Source organism: Nilaparvata lugens, chromosome 12, assembly GCF_014356525.2.
Source record: "Nilaparvata lugens isolate BPH chromosome 12, ASM1435652v1, whole genome shotgun sequence".
Taxonomy (NCBI): Eukaryota; Metazoa; Arthropoda; class Insecta; order Hemiptera; family Delphacidae; genus Nilaparvata; species Nilaparvata lugens.
Window position 1 is genome coordinate 19,607,439 of NC_052515.1, and position 17,342 is coordinate 19,624,780.

At 37.0% G+C, this 17,342-nt stretch overlaps 1 protein-coding gene across 1 annotated transcript; it reads left to right on the forward strand.

Moving 5' to 3' along the window:
* Positions 1-7,332: 7,332 nt before the first annotated feature.
* LOC120353931 lies at positions 7,333-10,916 on the forward strand. The gene is made up of 2 exons (XM_039439478.1): positions 7,333-8,125; positions 10,028-10,916. The coding sequence occupies exons 1-2, from the start codon at positions 7,333-7,335 to the stop codon at positions 10,078-10,080; spliced, it is 846 nt and encodes a 281-aa protein (XP_039295412.1). The 3' UTR covers positions 10,081-10,916.
* Positions 10,917-17,342: the final 6,426 nt, after the last annotated feature.

The window sequence follows — 17,342 nt, forward strand, 5'->3', positions numbered from 1 at the left end:
CACAACACAAAAAAGTGAATTCAAGCTCTAAATTTAAGATTCAGATTGCATAGTCAAAAGGAAAAATTGGAACGTCAATGTGTTCGTAGTTGTAATGTAAAGTTGTTAAGAAGATCATTGATTAGCGAAGGAACACGGTCACTTAGCAAATCATGCTTCTCGATAACGTGCAGAAAGCATAAGAGAACACGAAAAATCGTAAATTTGTATCAAATTGTACGTTAGGTCGGTTGATGTTTCTTATATGCCATAAATATGTGGCGATTGAATAATTCACGATTAAAATACTTGGATCAATTTCAACTAAATGTCATTGAATCTTTGTCGTAGTAATTAGCTGCTTTAATTCAATTTAAATATTACCTGCATGAAGTTCATATCACATGTACTGTATATTATGATTGGAGTTCCATCTATATTCACTCACTCATTCATTCATGATCAACAGAAATAAATATCCACTAGACCAAATACGTTCAAGTTTGGCATGCATGTTCCTTACACTCCCTAGCGTTTTTTCTGCGTTCACTCACATTTCATTTATTCATTTTTTGAAATAAAAAACTATTTTTTTTTAAACTAATGAGGAGAAAATGTTAAAATTTGGTACACAGGCTTAGATGACGTATAAAAATGTTGAATAAGGCGGGTCTCAGAATAACGCCCAATTTCCACAATTTTTGAGCGTTTTCCTGCGTTTTCTACGCCTTCTCAAGAACAAAATGTAAAATCATGTTCAGATTTGGTACAGAAGTTTAGCAAAGGTCAAGAAATTTTGTCTTGAGAGGAATTCAGAATTACGCCAAACATTTTCCCAAGATGGGTGGTTTTCCTTTGTTTTCCTTGCATTTCCTAGCGTTTTATCTTTGTTTTCCCACATTTCTCGAGAATCAATTGAGAGAAAATGTTCAAACTTGGTACAGTAGGTCAGCTGGGGTCTAGAAATTACGTCCTATGGAAACTTTAGAATAAGGCCAAAGATACGTCCAATATAAACGCTTTTACAGCATTTTTCAAGCGTTCCCCAGCGTTTTCCAGAGGATTTTTTCTGAAATTTTTCATTGTGTTTTCAAAGGATTTCTCTACTCAAGCAAATCCATACTCGATAAGGTTAGATATGGATGTTTGTTGAGCTATCCATATAATTTTTGTTTCAAATTTCAAAGAACTATTAGACTGGAGAAATATAATTCTCATAATGTATTCTAACCAAGCCTCTTATTGAGAAATAACTAAACATTCATAGATTCTGATAGAAAAAAAAAAATTTTTAACTCCGCGCTACATAATTCAATGAAAACTGGTGTTTGGATCAAGCCTGAAAGTCTCTTTTGACTTTTTGACAAAAGGAAGAACTCTCAAATGTAAAATTCAGGCGAGCGAAGCGAGTCTGCTGATCCTATTTCTGGATGATTCAGCCGGGGGTCCAGGAGATGGAGTCTTCTGGCTAGACGGATAAGGCGATCGAAGCGGGCCTGCCAGCTAGTAATATAATAAAGGAAAGAATCAGCTTATACATGTGGGGGATAGGAAATTCACGAATGACGCATCATCACGTCTGAACTACTGGACTGATCAACTTTTATTATTATTAACTGAAAATGTTGCATTGATTTACCGAGGATGGTTATGAATCTATATTTTAAATTCTTCAAGATTTAAATAAGTCAAGTTTTCTATTAGGACCCTTACGGAGCATGGGCTACCTGCTTGTAACGCATATTGAGCAGAGCCACCGGCCACGAGTCATTGTTTTCTGAATCTGAATTCTTCCATAGTACTTGGGTTGACTATGCTTTTCTATTCTAGACTGATTGATTCCCCAGAGGGGGATCAAGACATAATCCTAAACACTATTTTATATTGGAAATTATGCTCACCGCAGTGTCTCATGCAATTCAGTGTTTGGATTTTGCATTTCTAACGTTACATTGTTTTTGTTTTGCAGGTAAGAACTTTATATTTCCAGAGACATATTCTACTGGAAGGAAGGTAGGATGAACTCACATAATATTTGAATAATAAATCCATCGACTAGCAAATACTCAGTTCTCAATCCTCATTATTTGTGATAATGGAATCACTCGAGATGAATAAATTTGTTTCATACAGTTATTTGGTTCTTTTACAAATCGGGAACGAAAATAACTACTAAACTAGCAATGAGAAGTATGATATCATCCACTCACATTTGTAAGGGGAACAGAAAATTTTATAAAATGATATCGAATCTATGCCTAGAATGAATCTCTATTGATTATTTGGATAGAGTTTTCACGGCTGCTCATAGTGAATAGCCATCTCAATTTTGATATCAAAGAGACCGTTGGATATTCATAGCTCAAGTAGGTTTGTCAGAATCGAGATCCAAGTAATAAATTGTCACAAAATATATCACTATTATAATATTTAGTAATAGAGTATCATAATACTAATTATGTGATGATCCAACTGGAATACATTTCTATATAACTTCCAGTCTGGCCTACTTCTAATTAACTAGTCAAATACACACTGAAACCATCCAACAATTCTCAACCTCAGAGATTCCATTACCTTCAACCGAACTGGATACACCTCTGTGTTTGCTATCAATCATTGACTGATTGATTGTGCAGTCATCAATCATGGCCTAGCAACAATATCAATCAGCAATGAGCCAACTGCTTTATGACGAACAAACATGAGCCATTTGCTTATTATGCAGTCAAAGTGCAATGCAATGGTGCTGAGGGCTGAAGGCTGAGCTCACACTGATACTGTCACTGTGTAGGCTTCTGAGAAGACACGAGACACTAGAGTGTGGGCGAATGGCTCCTGATTGAAATGCAAATTCCGTTGTATTGATGGTGGAAGATGGGAAGAAGATTGGGGTGAGAGTGAGTAAGGAAAAGAGAAGTGAGATGAGTGTGAGGAGGTGAGGGTGTAGGGAAGTAAGAGAAGAAGTTAGAGGAGGAGAGAAGTGAGAAGAGTGTGAGGTGATGGGGGTGTAGAGAAGTAAGTGAAATAGTTCGGAGAGCGAGAAGTGAGGGAAATGAGGGAAGAAAGAGGAGAAAATGTTGATGATGAAAAGTGATGGAAGAGAGGTGGAGAAGATTGTGATGAGATGGTGGTGAAAGAAAGTAATAGAAGTATTGGAAGAAAGGAGGAGAATATTTTGAGAAGATGGTGCTGAAAGGAATAAAGGGAGAAAACTGGGAGGAGCATGATGTGGAAAGTGGGTGGAAGATGCAGGTTTGAATTTAATATACATTGTGGAAGATTAGACGACTCCCAGACACTGGTTCAAGTAGTTACACCTTTATCAATCTAAGTATCTCTAAGTATTTATCAAAACTAGTATCTCAAGATATTCTTTGGTATTGTGGTTGATGAAACGACTACAAGATAATAGTTCTGGTAGTTACACCATCATCAATCTAAGTTTACTACAGAAACAAAACTAGTATCTTGTTTTGATAAATCAGTGGCTCTGACCTCAAGAGTGGCTTTGAAACAACATTCCATTCAAGATTGAGTTGATGTTCGATTATAATGTTTTAGATGTTGGAAGATAAGGGATATAGAAGATAAGTGTGATAAGACGGGAGAGGATGGGAACGAAAGAGCATGTTATGAGTAAGGGGATGGACTAGGAAAGGAATGGAGGAAAGTGAAGGATGAGTATAATAAGACAGGAGAGGATGGAAACAGAAGAGAATGTGATGAGTAAGGAGATAGACCAGAAAAGGGATAGATGAAAGTGGAAGGAGATAAGGAGGACTGGATGTAAATTATGGAATGAAGAAGATGATCAGAACATGGGGTTGATAAGGAAAAGAGGAGGAAAGGAGAAAGGAGTGGGATTTAATTAGAAAGTGTCAATGGAAAAAATTGATGGATGTGATAAGGTAAGGGAGGAATGAAAGAGGATATTTTTAAGAGCGGAGATTGATTGAAACGAAACATAAAAACTTGATGGATAATGTTATGAGAATAAAAGAATTAGAAAATTTATCTTATTTTCCCACTTAAAAAATATGAAATAGATAGATAGATATATTTATTGATAATTGTTACAAGGCTGTTGCCTATTTTAACATTTACAAAAATTGACAGTAAAATTAAATCAAACTTAAGAGATAAATTATTATTTAACAACCCTAAAATAGATAGAGGAATAGGAATATGAATAGGAGATGAACAATAAGAAAAGATACTTGAGAAATCCTGATAGAGAATACAAGGGGGGCCTCTAGAAGAGGTATGTGAAATTCATGAGAGCACCAAAGCAAATTGCAATAATTGGGTGCGAGAAGTATATTGGGGAGATGTAAGTTAGCACTCTAGTGATAAGTGAGAGAAGAAGATAAGGGTTGGAATAATAAGTTGGAATAGGGGAGAACCCATGAGGATGGTGAGTGAGTGAGTAAGTGATTCGATGACTAAGTGAATAAAGGAAGAGAGAGATAAAGATTGAATGAGTAAGAGAGTGAGACAATTAATTATGAGGCGCAAGTGAGAAAGTCAGTTGTAGATGAGTGAGAGATTGAGGGTATGATTGAGTGACTGAGTGGGAGAGTGAGAGAAGAGTAAGCTAGTGAGATACTGAGTGAGTGAGTGGGAGAGAAATTTGATGATAGAGAGAGAGCGAGAGAGAGTGTGTGAGAGAGAGAGAGGAGAGAGATTGATTGATTGATTGATTAGCTGCCTTTATTAAAAACCTAGGAGGGCGAAGTTGAGGCGCAGCCGGCCCTCTCTTACACTTAACCCTCACTTGAAAGAGAGAGAGAGAAAGAACGAGAGAAAGAGAGCGAGACAGCAAGAAAGAGAGAGAGAGTGTGAGAGTGAGAGTGTGTGAGTGTGTGAGTTACGTTTCAAGACAGAGACACCTTCGGTAATCGAGTTGCACTGTGAAAACAGTCACCTCAGGCGCCATTACTCTGTGCATGAATTAGCACCCTCCCCCACTTATCAATCAACACCAATACATACCTCGCCTACAGATGATGCACGTCTCGCCCTTCTGCATACATCCTTGTGATGTACCATCTCTCCTGTTTGAAATGGGTTTATACTTTGCAAAACGTGAGATCAAATTTTAAAAACATGAGTTTTACTTGTTTGGAGAAATACTCTATCACAACTCTGCAACTATCAAAAGAAATATTTCGTTACAATACTTCATAGAAAATTAGCCTAATACAATTAATATGATTATCATTTTTGTAACATTTTATTCATTAAAGTGACAAGAAACCAAATTTTTTATTTATTCTTCTCAACATAATCACAAAAACTACCTCCCATTGTTACCTTGTATTTATTTTTCTGTTCTCAATCACTAGTGAAGGAGTGATATACCCCTATAGTGCCAAACTTTAACCCATTATTCTGAGATAGAATTGAACAGTTCATAAACTAAAGTCAAATCAAAAGAAATAGAAATTTCCAATTAACTTTTGGTCAGTAGTGGGGCTATTTATGCTGAGCATAAATAGCATAAGCTTTTTATGCTATTGTTTCTCTATGGTTATATTTAGTAAAATGAACCATAAATGCAACATGAATGTGGTATTGATTGAAGGTATTGATAAGAATATTCTTTATAACTAAAGATCAAACTGTTCAATGAATTGTAGTGATTGAATCATTGTCTTCTGAAATGAGGAAAGTGATTATGAGGATTGTCTTTTCATTATAGAATAATAATCAGTTGTAAATCGAGATTCACCAATCACAAATCTTGTTCATGATAAGAAAACAAGGAAACGACTTGATGTGTGGAGAGATTCAAAACAACAATTTCCAGACTGAAGTGAAACCATACATTTTTCAACCTTATTCTTACCTTCTATTGCCAGTTACACAAACATCGATGTATGGACGTACGATTTTTCACCGTCCTTATGAATTTTATCAAATTGAACAGATAAAGTCAAACAGATGATGTTTGTCAAGCTCCGTTTAATTTGGTAGAATTCATAAGAACGGCAAAAAATCGAACCTCCATAAATCGATGTGTGTTTAACTGGCTTATGAGTACTTTGAGTTTGGTTGATCATGTGACGAGTGAAACTAATCAGTTTTCTTCAAGGAGAATCGATTCAAATTTAATGTACCATCATCAATATATTGATTTCGAGTTAGAAAAACTTACTTAGGAAAGTGAAAATAACTCAGTTTCAACTTAGTTTGGAAAATCACTTAGCTTCAAGAAAACACGGTTTCTACATCGTAAATGACACACTAGTCTCTCTCTATTTTCTCGTCAGAGACGGAACAAATCTTTAAACTGCGACATTTAAAAAGTGAGTGAAAGGAGAAGCACGTTGCACCAAATCCGAGCTCTATTACGCCTTAATAACAAAACAAGCATTGCTGGCCAGGTCTTTGGAACGATACACCGGATGAGTTTTGCGAGGACTCTAAAACATTTTGTCTGTTTGTAGTTGGGGCGAGAGAGATTTTGCTACTTGAGTGAGTCAGGCAGGTGCATGGTTTTCCCTTAATCCCTTCTCCCTTATCTAGGCGGGCAGCTCGGCCTGAATTATTAACTTGGCCTAGAGAGGAACCTCTACCTACCCTAAAACCACCTTTTCCTGTCTCCCACTATACAGTTTGTTCCTCTTTGCACACTCTGTACTAGGTCGTACACTTCCTTACATCATTCTACCTGTTTTACTCTCACAAAACAGGACCATCCTCTTTACAGCTCTCACACCCAAAATCATCATATTATACTAACAGATACTGTTTTTGATGAGATATAGTAATATTCAGAAATAATAAAACACTGGAATATTGTCTAAGAATATCAAGAATTTATTAAAAAGTTGGAAACATATTGTTTCAACATAATGGTATCATCTTCAGTGTGACAATAAAAAAAATTATGAATGAATTCGTGATATTCATAGACAATATTATAGTGTTTTATCATATTATACCTTTTATAATGTACAACTTTCCTTTCCGATTCATTTGTCGTTCTCGTGATTTTTATATCTCATGCCACAGTTACGTACTTTCATAATACACATCTTTTCCACCCTGATGCAATCTATCTCTGAATTGATCAATAATATTGATAAATTGATAATTATTCTCAATCTCTCTCTCATACATCTTCTCACCACTCTCATCTCTCATCATGAGCGATAAGTGATAGAATGTTAACGGCCTGACGCTATTCATTTCGGCTCCTGTTAGTTTCTCGAGTTTTGCAAGTTTTTGTTATAGTTGAGTTCTGATTTTTGGCTGACCTGTGCAGTGTGTGCTCATCTTCAATCACTCCAAATTTCAAATTCTCATCTTGAGTGGTTGCTGTGATTTCAACAATTTATTTTGATCATGCCTAATTCTTCGCCAGCAGTGCTAAGGAGCAAGCTAACCAAGGTCGCAACCGGCAGCGATAAGGGTTCGGCATCAAGCGATCGCCCTTCGTCCGCATCATCCTCGTCATCAACCAAGGGGGAGGGGTGGCCGGCTGATAAAGGTATGCTTAAACAATTTGTAGCCGAACTCTTGTCAGATAACAAGTTCCTTGACAGTCTCGTTGACCGTGTTGTGATAAAACTAAATGATACTCTCGATGAACTGATTAAAGCACGTATCCAGAGCGAGTACGAACCGCGTTTGTCAGCGATGGAGAAAAGAATCGACTCATTAGAGGCGGAAATACAGGACATCAATAAAAAGGCAGCATTTCGATCCGAATCGTATGAGCGCAAATTAGACGCTCAAGAACAGTATCAACGGCGTAATAATGTTCGAATATTTGGCCTGCCGGAGACTAAAGGAGAAAATATCACCGAAATTGTCACAAAACTATGTGGTGAAAGATTAAAAATTGCGGTGGATGCAGCGCAGATCGACCGCTGCCACAGAGTGGGACGTCTTCCGGGAACTGGAGTGACTCAGACGAGACCACGAGCTGTTATCGTCAAATTCGTGAGCTACCAGACCCGGCGCTCGGTGTTATCGGCGAGGAGGCAGCTCAAGGGTTCTGATGTCACCATAAGAGAGGACCTTACTAGACGAAGACATGCTCACTTCTGCGAGGTTGCCGCCAGAGTGGGTATCCGGAATGCGTGGACGGTCGACGGCAGAGTGATGTGGCGCGAGGGTGACAGAATCCATTCCAGTGAGTATTACTGGAATACAATATTGTATCTATTCTGTTTGCATTTCAGCTTGGACTAAAACTCTGAATTGAGAATTACCTAAAAGAACAATTTTTATGTAGGCTACATATATTTTTTCCCATTTATTATACAGTACATTTAATCATTTCACCCAATTGACAGTTCAATATTATTATTGCAGTTAATAATATTCAGTAAATTATTGCTTATTTCAGCTGATTATTACGGTTAATTCAGATCACTTCTATAATTCAATTTAACTGATAGGATTCATTCATCCACTTAATTTCATTCAATTAGTCATTAATTATTTTTATTTTATAGTTCTTTTAACTCTTTTAATTTCTCTTCATTGTCAGTCAGCTGGTTGGATGAAATCTGAGTCGGTATAGCATTTCTTATCAACAGAACCTTCCATCCAGTCAAATCCATAGTATATAATTATTGTCTTGACGCTACTTTTGCATTATCTGTATTTCTGTGTGTGAATGAAGAGTAGAATCTCACGTGTTCTTGTGATTGTGATCTGGTTGTCTTTCTCATCCCGTTATCGTGACTACGCCTCACTTATATGTTGCCTCCGTTCTCTGTTCTAATTCTTCCTAATCGGTAGGGTTTATCACTTAGTCAACATTAAGTTACAAGATAACATTATTTTCTTTCCTATTATTATCGACTATTTACTCCTTTTATTATTATTTTTACTTATATATATATATTTTTTTAAGTAATCTTCTCATTTTTCTGTCTCACAATGTGAATAAGTTATCGCTCATACCTATATTTATCAGCATGCAGTTCATTGCCTTATATATATATTTTTTTTTCTCTAATTCTCTACCTAATTACAGTATCTTGATTGAGTTATCAGCCTTCTGCTTCTTTTTTCTTCTATCAATATTCAATATTCTTGTAGTAGTTATATTATGTCTAGTTTATAAAATGTCTCTGAAATGCATAGGGTTGATAGGAAAAATGCTTTACAAACTTTGATTTTATTCCCATCAACTGAAAAGAAATGATCAATTGATTTTGTTCTTTTCTTTGAATCGTCATTAGTTGGTCTTCCATTCATAGAGAGGCCAATCAGCTCATTTGGTTTTCTGGTTTCTTATAAATTATAATTGAAGACAATCCTCAATATTTCACAAATAATAGATATCTCTGGCAAAGTATTTCAATAATAGATTGAATAAATTTCATTAATAAATAAAACAAACCTAAGACATTGATCACCAGAGTGCGCTGAACATGATCTGTCTCCCAGCTGTTTTAGCCAGTCTATTAAACTTTCTTTTCGATAGCTAAGATACGCTGATATGGAAGCACTTAGATACACTAGCGCTGGGAGTGGGACTTACGTGAAATAGCCTCATAATCTGTTTAGAGCCAAAGAATAGTATCTGGAATTACTATTCTTGGCATTGGAATTCTTTAGAGCTAGACAGTAGTAAGGTGGACTTACTACTGTTTGGTTTTGGGAGAATATTGGAGTTACTACTGTCTAATCCTTGTTATCTTGAAAACGAAGTAATTCTGGAGTTAATGCTTTTTGGCACTGAAAGAGGGAACCTAAATAAGTCGTTTTATGCAAAAACCTGAAAATGCCATTTTTGGAGTTAAGGTCCTCTGGTTCTGAGGTCCAGATATGCATTAACTGTATTAGTATGTTTATAATTATCAATGGAGCCGAACCGCCTAGGCCATTTAATATAGCGTTATCTTATCGTTTCATAGCGTCTGACTTCTTCATTTGATTATTTCTTCTTCTATCTCTTATGATTCCTATATTTCTTCTATTATTTCCTTCTTTGTGTGTGTGTTTCAGTATGAATGTGATAAGTGTATCTTTTTTAGCTTCTCATTGTTTCGCCGATTCACCCCTCTGTTCTGCCTTGCAGCTTCGTCACAGCCACCTTGTCTATGCAGCAGGATGACGATGCGGCCGCGCTGAGTGTCGGCGATTCCCTCAAGCGGGCATTCTCTCCTTTCCCGGATCGACTTAAGATCGCTCATGTTAATGCGCAATCCCTTCTCTGTCATATAGATGAATTTAGGCACACTTTCGAGGGCAAAGATTGTGACGTCATTCTTATATCCGAGACCTGGTTGAAACCGACAATCCCTAATCGACTTGTTGCACTCCAGGATTATGTGCTCATTCGGAATGACCGGTTACACAAGAATGGGGGAGGGGTTGCTGCATTTGTCAAGCGTTCTCTGCTGCCTGTTCATAAGTTTTCCTCTGATACCTCCCGTGCAGCTAGACCTGAATACATGTTTATTGAGGTTAAGTGTAACGGAGTTAAAATGTTAATAGCAGTTTGCTACAGGCCGCCTCATATTGGGTATATGTCAGAATTTGAGGAAGCACTACTTGAGCTGATGGTGCCCTATGAACATGTGGCTATCATGGGTGACTTCAATACTGACTTATTTGGACCTGATACTCATGACAAAATACAACTGACCACTATGTTTTTTGCGAATGGTATGACCTTGCTGCCTCTCCAAGCTACGCACCATACATCCACTTCGGACACATTGCTTGATCTTATTGCAGTTGCCGATGTGAGAGCAGCTGTGTGCCATGGGCAGATCCCCTTTCCAGGCCTTTCTGCACATGATATGATATTCCTAGTTTATAATATTAAGAGGCCTAAACCTAAACCAAAAATAATCACTTACAGAGATTATAAAAATATCAACTATCACAATTTGTTCAATGATGCAATTAACCTTGACTGGTTACAGATTTTCCAAACTAACAATGTTAATGTTATGTTGGACATTCTTAACCACAATATAGTTTCTCTTTTTGAAAAACACGTTCCTTTAAAAAATCGCAGAGTAACCAGAGATCCTGCTCCATGGCTCACAGATGAGATACGCCAGCTAATGAGGGATCGAGATTATTGGTGCAAAATTGCAAGAGCGTCAAAAAGCCCCAATGATTTCAACCATTATAAGCGTTTGAGAAACTCTTGCAAGCAAACAATTAGAAATGCGAAATCTACATTCTATCGTAACTTGATCTCCTCAAAGCGATCATCAACTTCATCTCTTTGGCGTGCTCTGAGGGAGATTGGGGCTGGCAAGGAGAGGCAGGTACCGACTGTTGCTCACTCGCTGGATGATCTCAATGACTTCTTCACTGACATCCCTGTAAGTTTGGACCAAGCTCGTGCTCACTTTGACTCTCTGCCTGATTTTCATCCCAATGAGGACTTCTACTTCTCCAATGTCACGGAGCAAGAGGTCTTCTTGGCTGTTCATCGAGTGAAGAGTAACGCTGTTGGTGCAGACGGTATCCCAATCAAGTTCATCAAAATTATCCTTCCTTTTATTCTCCCATTTCTCACCCATTTGATCAATACCTCACTTTTAACGTCCGTTTTTCCTAATGACTGGAAGCTATCCATAGTGATTCCCTTGAACAAGATCCCTAACCCTCTCTCTCCATCTGATTACAGGCCTATAAGCTTATTGTCCGTTTTGTCCAAGGTTCTGGAAATTATCGTCACTCTCAATTAAGCTCATTTATCCATGGTTCTGGATTGATTGGTGACTTTCAATCGGGGTTCCGTAGTGGTCATAGCACCACCTCTGCACTCCTGAGAGTCACTGACGACATTCGTAGGGCTATGGATGGTAGAGAGTTAACAGTTCTAGTCCTAATAGATTTTAGTAAGGCATTCGATAGCATTTTCCATCCTACTTTACTCTATAAACTCAGAAACTTAGGTTTTTCCGACTCCACTGTGGCATGGGTGAGGTCCTATCTCCAAGGTCGGTGTCAGTGTGTGAGAGTTGGGGATGCCTCTTCACGGTGGCGTGAAGTGAACAGAGGAGTTCCTCAGGGTTCGGTATTGGGTCCTCTGCTGTTCAGCATCTACATAAGTGACGTGACAAGCACTCTACTTACGACCAGACATCACCTATATGCCGACGACTTGCAAATATACCGGCACTGCAAGAAAAATGACTTCGACATCGCAGTTGATGAAGTTAATGCTGACTTGACTCGTTTGGTATGATGGACTGAGAATAATGGACTAAAAATTAATGAGACTAAATCAAAATCAATAGTGATAGGTTATTCAAGACTTTTAAACACACTTGACATAACTAACGGACCATTTATAAAATTGAATAACATACAATTGCAATACAGTTCTGACGTGAAAAATCTAGGACTTACAATGACAAGGACTCTTGACTGGACCAGCCACGTGACTCAGACTTGTAACAGGGTAATTGGGGGGATCATGATATTGAAGAAGATCTCTGACTTCATTCCCTTTTCAACGAAGGTTATGTTGGTCAAGACTCTGATCTTCCCGATCTTCAACTACTGTGACATTGTGACTCTGGACATGACAGTTCAACTTCTGCAGAGGATGCAGCGTGCACATAATTACTGTGTTCGCTTTATCTTTAACCTGAGACGTGACGACCATGTAACTGAATATTTTAACAGACTTGAACTCATGAAGCTGCGTGAGAGTAGATCACATCATGCTTCCTCTTTAAGATATTGAAAACTAGAACCCCTAAGTACCTGGCAGTAGAGTACCGTTACTTGGGTGATTTTGGTCGTGGAGGAACGCGGCATGGATCCCATCTGCTGGCTGTCCCAACACATAGGACTGTTATGTACAACAAGTCGTTCCTTGTGACAGCCTGTAGTTTGTGGAATTCTCTGCCTGCTGAGCTAAGGCTTGTTGAGGGACATCGTCGGTTCGGCGCGGCTGTCTTGCGGTGGATCAGAGCTGGTGGACTCGGCTGGAATGTTCACTGAACCTTAAGGTGTGTGTGTGTGTGTGTGTGTGTGTGTGTGTGTGTGTGTGTGTGTGTGTGTGTGTGTGTGTGTGTGTATGTGTGTCCTTTCTTCCTTCTCTAATTTATTCCTCTCTTTCCTCTTTTCTACTTCTATCAAAATGATCTATGGATTTTGAACTGACGTTTCTTCCGTTTTCACTTTCCACTTTCTTCTTTCTTCTTATTGTATTCTTTTCACTGATTCAAATTAGAAAGAAATTTTAATTTTGTTTTCTTTCTTTCATTCGCTATTTGGAAGTTTTTTATTATTTTGTAAAATTATTTTTTTTATTTTATAATCTTTGTTGTACAGTGTTTTAGTTTTACTTAGAATTGTATTGGAGGGTTAAGTGTAAGAGAGGGCCGGCTGCGCCCTAACTTCGCCCTCCTAGGTTTTTTAATAAAGGCAGTCAATCAATCAATCAATCAATCAATCTCCAACTCCATTGTTCCATATTCAACTCCATATTTTTTACATCCTATCACCTTTTTTACACTCCCTTACAAAATATCAATGTTCAAATACACAACAGTAGAACCTGGATATAGTACACACCGTTATGTAGTACATTCCTTGCTATAGTACAATTTTATTCGCAGTACCATGAAACGTCCATGATAAAGCTCTCAACCTTTCAAAAGTACACCTCTATTTAGTATAAACCTCGTAATAGTACATTTTTTGAACGTTCCCTTAAAATGTACTTAACATGTTATCATGGTTCAACTGTACCCCTATTCAATATTTCCACGAAACAACCTTCTTATCTTCTCTGAATGCTTTCAACTCATTAAGATTTTCACATCAACAATATTCTCTCACGACTATCATACTCATAATACAATTTCATCCTCATCACAATTAATAATTATTATTTCCGAGAATGAATTAAGTAAAGCAGAGGGAATAAAAAGGATACAGGATGCAAGGGAGTGAAGAATATCAACGAAGCTAGGAGGGAGCAGAATCTGTTCTGGAGTATATCATTATAACATGAAATAGGAATGCATAATTATCAATGTAAATGCATAATTAAGAATGCATAATAAGAATGCGAAATGAGAATACATAATTAATCAATTATCATTTTAGAGAGGGGAATATTTATATCAGTACCAGAAGACATGTACGAGTTGAAAGTAGGATGATGTGGGAAATATGACAGGTTCACAAGTGGTAGATGAGTTAATTGATGAAGCTTGTTATTTAACACGTTACATTTGAAGAGTGTTACAAAAGTTGACAAAACACAATGCGTATCTGTTCACTATCGTTCATTTTTCTACGTTCCATTTATGATGATGATAATGATAGGAATATAAAATCTTAACAGACTCATGGCACATAATGAACTACTAATACGTCAGTCAGCAACGATAGTAATTCAACTATAATGTCAGAATTAAAAAGTAATAGATGACCCATTCAACCTGACACTTGAGATGGAAGATGAAAATTTCTCAATTTTTAAGTAACAATCTGCATTTTTTCAATCCCTGGCCCTTACTTGACACTACTTGTACGATAAGAATTCTTATCTCCCTTATTATAGTAACCTTCCAGATAATGAATTCATAAACAATGATTGTGAAATTCCAATGTAGAAGAGAGCAATGAGTGATATTTTCACAATCAATTTTACTCGATTGAGGAGATATTAACAAATGGTGAATCAAATCTTCATCCCTCATAGAGTAAAACTTGAAAATACACCTTGAATTTACAATGTCATGATGAATATGGCAATGAGATTTCTAAACTCTATGTATTATTATGCGAATGCTTCTCATCCAACTAATGCTGTCATTTTGAAATGGAACTGGATAGAGAACATTACAATATCGAGAAGTATGGTTTGTGATAAATTTGAATGTCTGGCCGCCTCACAGTTTTTATTATACCTCAGCGGAATGGTTTAGAAGAGAAGTGAAAGATAGAGGAGGCACAGGGAGTGACCAAGAAAATCAAGAATGCCTTGAATCGGGAGAAGATTGTAAATACCTAGACGAAAAACAAGAATACTGAAAGAGATACTAAAGGACGAGAAGTAGAAGAGGAAAAAGACAGGGGAGTTCAGGACGGGCGGGAATATGTAGACTAGAACAGATTATTAATTTCAACTATTATATGAAATAGTTAATAACGTAGCTTTATTATGGGTGAACTATTGAATGTAATTGATTGATATTGTTGTCTTTATTCATTTCAAGGATTTATTTCTATTGATTTTATTATTATTGTGACCTAATTATAATTTCATTATGTATTGAAATTCTATAAAATATCTTGTGACATAGCCTTATGTAATACTGTATCATAAGGCTGAATAAATTGATTGATTGATTGAAAGAAGAAGAAGAAGAAAAAGGATAAAAAGAAGAAGAAGAAAGAAACATAACAAGAACAAAAGCAGAAGAAAAAGCAAAAACAAGTACTGGAGAAAGAACAAGAAACAAGGAACTGAGAACTTGGAACATGGAACAAGAGCAAGAACAAAGAGAAGAATATGAAAAAGATGAAGGAAAAAAATATTGAAAGTAAAGTGAGATATTCGTAGGAGTATGTAGCGTGAATACAACTACGCATCCTTCTTTCGGAAGACTCGATGTATGACTGGCAAAATCATAATGGAAAAACTTTGATGGCCCTTTGCAGCCCCGCTGTGTTCTCCAGAATGTGTGTGTGCAGTCGTGTTTTAATAATTTACGACACTTTCTTTGGAGGCGGCGGTGAAAAATCTCGAGCTCTTCGTTCCTTCGTTAGTGAACGAGTTCGAATTTTCCGCCTCGAACCTCGTTAAGAGCGCTCGAGCACCTGTACAAGACCCCTCTCCACCTTCTCCTCCTCATCCTCTTACTACTCCTCCTCCATCACCTCCATCTTCTCCCACTCTTCAGGCACAATGGTCCGAACTTCTTCAACCGAATCCAGTAATTTATTATTCGCAATCGGTAAGAGTTTTCTTGCCATGTTAAAAGTTGTGGGCGGTTGGTAGAGAAGAATGAGCGGAAAATCGGTTGGAGGAAGGGATATGGTGGGAGGTGGGGATCTAGGTGAGGAGACATGAGGTAAGGAGGTATGGTTTGTGGTAATTGGAAAGGTGAGGTGGGCAAGTGGAGACTAGGATAGGAACATGATTTGCAAAACAGATGGTGCCTGTGGAAGCTTATTAGCTGCTCATGGAGATTGTTTAAATATGAGTGAAACTGAACAAATGGTGAAGTGGGGAAAGGATTGGGGCTGGTGAAGAAGACTGTAGGTGACTGTAGAAGAAACGTGGAGATCAGCAGAGTGAAAAAATTTAAAACCATGTAAAAATAATAGAATTAAATATCTTTTCTCATTGTAGATAACAACCTAACATACTGGATCTTGAACTAATTACAAACTGATGGGACTAAAAGGAACTATTATTATAGCTATTTTTCCAAGAAACTACTTATTAAATGAACTATGGAACGATGAAATTGAATTTTCATCACAATAATATCTTCTTCTTCTGACTTCCACGGTATAGGAATGATCGCCTGTTAGGGTCTTCAAAATAGCCTTGGAGATTAAAATTTATCGAAAATATAATTAAAATTTAACTCTTTGTTCGTGTCTAGTTTTAAGACCACCTTTTCCTTGGTCTTCCAACGTCTCTCAGAATAATATAAATACTTTTTTCCATATACAAGAATCTGCTTAATCAAGATAGAACGTTTCATAGGAAACTCTGTACTGGAATTATCGATATAAACTATCAACATAAGAATCATAATATATGTTCAAGAGCACTTGTTTTAAAGCGTGTAGGTAGGCAATTTGACCTCGTTCAAATGACATAATATTCTGAGTTTAACCTGACAAAGACGTTCATTGACTAGACGGTGTCTCCTTAGCTACCGGGTTTGAGAATTTTATATAGTATTTCACTCCGAAGGTTATCGATTTGATTGGCATTTGAGTTCATATTCATCATTTTATTTTAAATAAAGATATAAATCTGAGTACCCTTTTAAATTATTTTTTCACGACATTTTTCCTAAAGAAGAAAAAAATACCATTCAATTTATTGTAAGTATGTTTAGCAAATCTTTAATTCCATTCACAACTATTGGATGATAGAAAAATATTTATACCTTCTAACAACCATGCTAGTACCATTCTAATACAATATAAAATCACTTGACCGTCTGAAAATCTCAACTTGAATTGCCTATTGTATTTTCACAAAAGGAAGCTTCACATCTAGAAAAATTCGCATAGGTATCTTCAGACTGAAGGAGTGCTATGACTATGAGTAAAATAAGTGACTCTACTATGGTACTGCTCTTGTATACAACAAATTCTTTTTTTCCTAGAAGAGCTCAGTTATACAAAACGAAAAACGCTTCAGGTACGTTCTTCAA